General features: G+C 45.5%; 2 protein-coding genes across 6 annotated transcripts in view; one reads left to right on the plus strand and one right to left on the minus strand.

The window, feature by feature from the left end:
- Positions 1-4,411, minus strand: part of abhd12 (abhydrolase domain containing 12, lysophospholipase) — a 13,233-nt gene extending 8,822 nt beyond the window's left edge. Inside the window, exons 1-3 of one of the 2 annotated variants that reach the window (XM_059359844.1) lie at positions 4,279-4,411; positions 3,554-3,716; positions 199-320 (exon numbers count right to left, since the gene is read on the minus strand). In XM_059359844.1, the coding sequence (XP_059215827.1) occupies positions 199-320; positions 3,554-3,714 (283 nt within the window). In that variant the 5' untranslated portion in view covers positions 3,715-3,716; positions 4,279-4,411. Of the gene's footprint in view, positions 1-198; positions 321-3,553; positions 4,069-4,278 lie in introns of those variants that run through there. The other variant, XM_059359843.1, reaches the window with a different exon arrangement.
- A 52-nt stretch (positions 4,412-4,463) lies between these two features.
- The window catches only part of gins1 (GINS complex subunit 1 (Psf1 homolog)), an 8,032-nt gene continuing 7,495 nt past the window's right edge, over positions 4,464-5,000 (plus strand). For 2 of the 4 annotated variants that reach the window (XM_059359858.1, XM_059359857.1), the window contains exon 1: positions 4,600-4,764. The gene's annotated coding sequence lies outside the window, so the exon portion shown is untranslated. Of the gene's footprint in view, positions 4,486-4,599; positions 4,765-5,000 lie in introns of those variants that run through there. The other 2 variants (XM_059359859.1, XM_059359860.1) reach the window with 2 other exon arrangements.

The raw sequence follows: 5,000 nt of genomic DNA on the forward strand, positions 1-5,000 counted from the left end.
AATCTCCTGCACTAAGACTGTTACATTCTTCACAGGGGTTTATTTATTCATTTATTTTTTCCAATGTGTCCATTCTAAACTCCATGTTGTCTGATGTGTGTTGTATTGACTATTTGTTGTCTGTGTGTAACCACGGCAACCATTGCCCCTTGGGATTAATAAAGTTGTTTGGATTTGAATTTGAGGCCAAAGACTCACTGAAGTTGAGGAAGACGAGTTTGGCCTGGATGGACGGACAGAGTTTGATGAGGACGGGGACGGAGACGTAGACCAGCAGCAGCCACAGCAGCATCCTCTTCAGCTTCCCCAGCAGCCCCAGCCTAAACAAACAAACAAACAAACAAACAAACACATTAACAGAAACATCAACAACAAACACATTAAAAGCTGTTATCTAAACTAATATTTAATATTATTGATTTATTTACATATTTACTACTTATTTGTTATCATTAGAATTGTTCCAGAAAAGCAACTCAAAGCTATTCATTTATTTATTTTTTTATATTTAATATTTCAGTAAACAATCTCACAGTAAAATGTTTTGATTCTCTTTAAGTCAATGATTATTGAAAAATATTGTTGTTATATACATTTAGTGTTTCCTTATTTTGTTTATATATTTTATGTTTTCATACATTATGAAAAGCTAGTAGAAGCTGTTGTTTAATTGTTTATGTTTGTTTGTTTCTTGATATGTGTCTGTTTGTTGTTGATGTTTCTGTTAATGTGTTTGTTTGTTTGTTGTTAATGTGTTTATGAGTTTTATTCTCATAAACGGTTTAAATGTTTAAAACAGAGACGAACTTTAACCCTTTAACTCCCTAACCTTTCCTCTGGAACAAACACACTAAATTATTCAAAACATAAATAATAAATAAAGCAGCTGAAACCTGAAACCTGCAGACAGAAACCTGTCCTAGACCCGAACCAGGACACGTCCAAACCAGGACACGTCCAAACAACCAGGACACGTCCAAACAACCAGGACACGTCCAAACAACCAGGACACGTCCAAACCAGGACACGTCCAAACCAGGACACGTCCAAACAACCAGGACACGTCCAAACAACCAGGACACGTCCAAACAACCAGGACACGTCCAAACCAGGACACGTCCAAACAACCAGGACACGTCCACACAACCAGGACACGTCCAAACAACCAGGACACGTCCAAACCAGGACACGTCCAAACCAGGACACGTCCAAACAACCAGGACACGTCCAAACCAGGACACGTCCAAACAACCAGGACACGTCCAAACCAGGACACGTCCAAACAACCAGGACACGTCCAAACCAGGACACGTCCAAACAACCAGGACACGTCCAAACAACCAGGACACGTCCAAACCAGGACACGTCCAAACAACCAGGACACGTCCAAACAACCAGGACACGTCCACACAACCAGGACACGTCCAAACAACCAGGACACGTCCAAACCAGGACACGTCCAAACAACCAGGACACGTCCAAACAACCAGGACACGTCCAAACCAGGACACGTCCAAACAACCAGGACACGTCCAAACAACCAGGACACGTCCACACAACCAGGACACGTCCACACAACCAGGACACGTCCAAACAACCAGGACACGTCCAAACCAGGACACGTCCAAACAACCAGGACACGTCCAAACAACCAGGACACGTCCAAACAACCAGGACACGTCCAAACAACCAGGACACGTCCAAACCAGGACACGTCCAAACAACCAGGACACGTCCAAACAACCAGGACACGTCCAAACCAGGACACGTCCAAACAACCAGGACACGTCCAAACAACCAGGACACGTCCAAACCAGGACACGTCCAAACAACCAGGACACGTCCAAACCAGGACACGTCCAAACCAGGACACGTCCAAACAACCAGGACACGTCCAAACAACCAGGACACGTCCACACAACCAGGACACGTCCAAACAACCAGGACACGTCCAAACCAGGACACGTCCAAACAACCAGGACACGTCCAAACAACCAGGACACGTCCAAACCAGGACACGTCCAAACAACCAGGACACGTCCAAACAACCAGGACACGTCCAAACCAGGACACGTCCAAACAACCAGGACACGTCCAAACAACCAGGACACGTCCACACAACCAGGACACGTCCACACAACCAGGACACGTCCAAACAACCAGGACACGTCCAAACCAGGACACGTCCAAACAACCAGGACACGTCCAAACAACCAGGACACGTCCAAACAACCAGGACACGTCCAAACCAGGACACGTCCAAACCAGGACACATCCAAACCAGGACACGTCCAAACAACCAGGACACGTCCAAACCAGGACACGTCCAAACAACCAGGACACATCCAAACAACCAGGACACGTCTAAACCAGGACACGTCCAAACAACCAGGACACGTCCAAACAACCAGGACACGTCCAAACAACCAGGACACGTCCAAACCAGGACACGTCCAAACAACCAGGACACGTCCAAACAACCAGGACACGTCCAAACCAGGACACATCCAAACAACCAGGACACGTCCAAACAACCAGGACACGTCCAAACAACCAGGACACGTCCAAACCAGGACACGTCCAAACAACCAGGACACCAGGAGGTGAATTTGTTTATTCTTAATAAAGTGTTTTTATTTAAGTTAACTGAAATAAATTTATATTGAAGAGGACAGGATGGACAGATCGTTTCTCATAGGTTCCTACAGAAGACGTAAATGTCTAAAAAAAGGTTTTTAAAAACTGCAGAGTGAGTCTGAGGACAGGAAGTGAGGACAGGAGACACTTCCTCTTTCAAACCTGCAGCGAGGTCACTTCCTGTCTGGAGCTCAACGTTTCACTTCCTGTCAGCGTTTCTTTAATCACATGACTGAGTTCAGCAGCTTGAGTCATGTGACCAGAGCTAAAGACCTAAACCTGACCACGATTAACCTCTGGAAGCTTTTCATAGACCTCTACGGGGAGCACAGAGGGTCAGACAACCAATCCACCTGTCTACCTGAAACCAGTCCACATGTCTACCTGAAACCAGTCCACCTGTCTACCTGAAACCAGTCCTTCCAGTCCCACCAGGACTCAGATCTTATTTTGAACCAGTCTCTCCTGTCTGTGGTTTCAGGTTAATGATTATTATTATTATTATTATTATTATTATTTAGTTTAACCCTTTAATAAGTTTTTTTTCATTTGTCAGAAAGAATTTTTATGTCATGAAACATTTATTTAATTTCTTAGTCATTTACTTCTTAATTCATTTCATTTTTTATTTTTTAACTTTCACTCTGTTACAAATACTTTTTTCAATGTAATATTATTGATCTTGTTGAATAAAAAAGATAACATAAACACTTTAATGTTTTGAGCTCAACTATGTTTCATTTTTCTTATTAAATAAATGATTTTATTTTACTAAAATGTTTGATATTTTAACACCATGTAAACAGGAATGATTAAGCAGAGTCCTGGTCCATTAAAAACATTAAATATAAATATATATATATATATATATATAAATAAATATTTTAAAAACATGAACTCCCGGTCCCGGTCTTACCTCCGGAACGGCTTGCCCATGCTCCGGTCCTCTGCCGGGCCCTGCCGGCCGCCCGCTGCGGGCCCCGCTGCTCCCCTGCCGGCTCGCTGCTTCAGGTCCGGGTCGCTGTCCAGCAGAGTCCCGGTGGTCCCGCTGTCCTCCGAGTTATTCCGCTTCCTCATCACTGGGAACGTTAAGACAAACAGCCGTTAACGGGGATTACCGGAGAGCCGGGCCGGGATGCGGCCTGTCGGCGGGGATCGGGCCGTGAGGAGGCCGGGCGGAGCAGCCTGACAGCCGGGGAGGACGAGCCGAGTCCCCGCTGAGCCCCGCAGCCAATCACAGAGCAGGGACGGCACCACGTGGTAGCACCGTGCTGCGTCAACGGCCTCTGGGGAGCGCCGGAGAAACGAGCTTCACAACAAAACCGGTTTAACTGAGAAGTGGAGCATGGTGCCTTCAGGGGCACCTCGTAAAGAAAACACTACACTAATAATTTAAATAAAAACTAATATAAATTAAATCAAATCAAAATGATTAAAAAAAAGACACAAAATGACCAAAAAAGACACAAAATAACTAAAGAAACACACAAAAAAAGACACAAAATGACTTAACATTAAATAAATATAAAAAAACATTCAATAAAAATTAAATAAATATAAATATATAAATATAATTCAAACAAAACAGATAACACATGAATATTAAACATTAAATACATATACTTATAAACAGATAATTACCATTCCAGGGCTCCGGTTTGTCCCAGGTCACTTGAACGCAACGTTAGCGAAGTTAGCCGTGAATCTAATCTGCTAAAAAAAAAAAAAAAAAAACTTTCCTCCAGTTTAATCAGCGCAGAGACCCGAAACCCCTGGAGCCTCTGGAGGTGTGGAGCCCGGAGGTCTGGAGGTGTGGAGCCCGGAGGTCTGGAGGTCTGGAGCCCGGAGGTCTGGAGGTGTGGAGCCCGGAGGTCTGGAGGTGTGGAGCCCGGGGGTCTGGAGGTCTGGAGCCCGGAGGTCTGGAGGTGTGGAGCCCGGAGGTCTGGAGGTCTGGAGCCCGGGGGTCTGGAGGTCTGGAGCCCGGAGGTCTGGAGGTCTGGAGCCCGGGGGTCTGGAGGTCTGGAGCCCGGGGGTCTGGAGGTGTGGAGCCCGGAGGTCTGGAGGTCTGGAGGTGTGGAGCCCGGGGCCTGTGGAGGATCTGTGCCGGGCTCTGAAGCCGTCTGACGGGTTTGTTTTCAGCCTGTTGCGGTGTTTTTTTAACAGGAAGTCTCCCTATAAAGCTAAAAACTTATATAAACTACCGCTTCAAACCATGTAAATGATAATAAAACACTCCCTGCCTCTCAGAGTGGAGGAATATTACCACATATGATATTATTTTAGTGGTATTACAAGTTTAAACCGTCACCAGGCTCCGTAGCGACTTCTCGCTTCGCGCTTTGTGAAGTTTGTCCCTCCGCGGC

Source organism: Centropristis striata, chromosome 20 (assembly GCF_030273125.1).
Source record: "Centropristis striata isolate RG_2023a ecotype Rhode Island chromosome 20, C.striata_1.0, whole genome shotgun sequence".
NCBI classification, from domain to species: Eukaryota; Metazoa; Chordata; class Actinopteri; order Perciformes; family Serranidae; genus Centropristis; species Centropristis striata.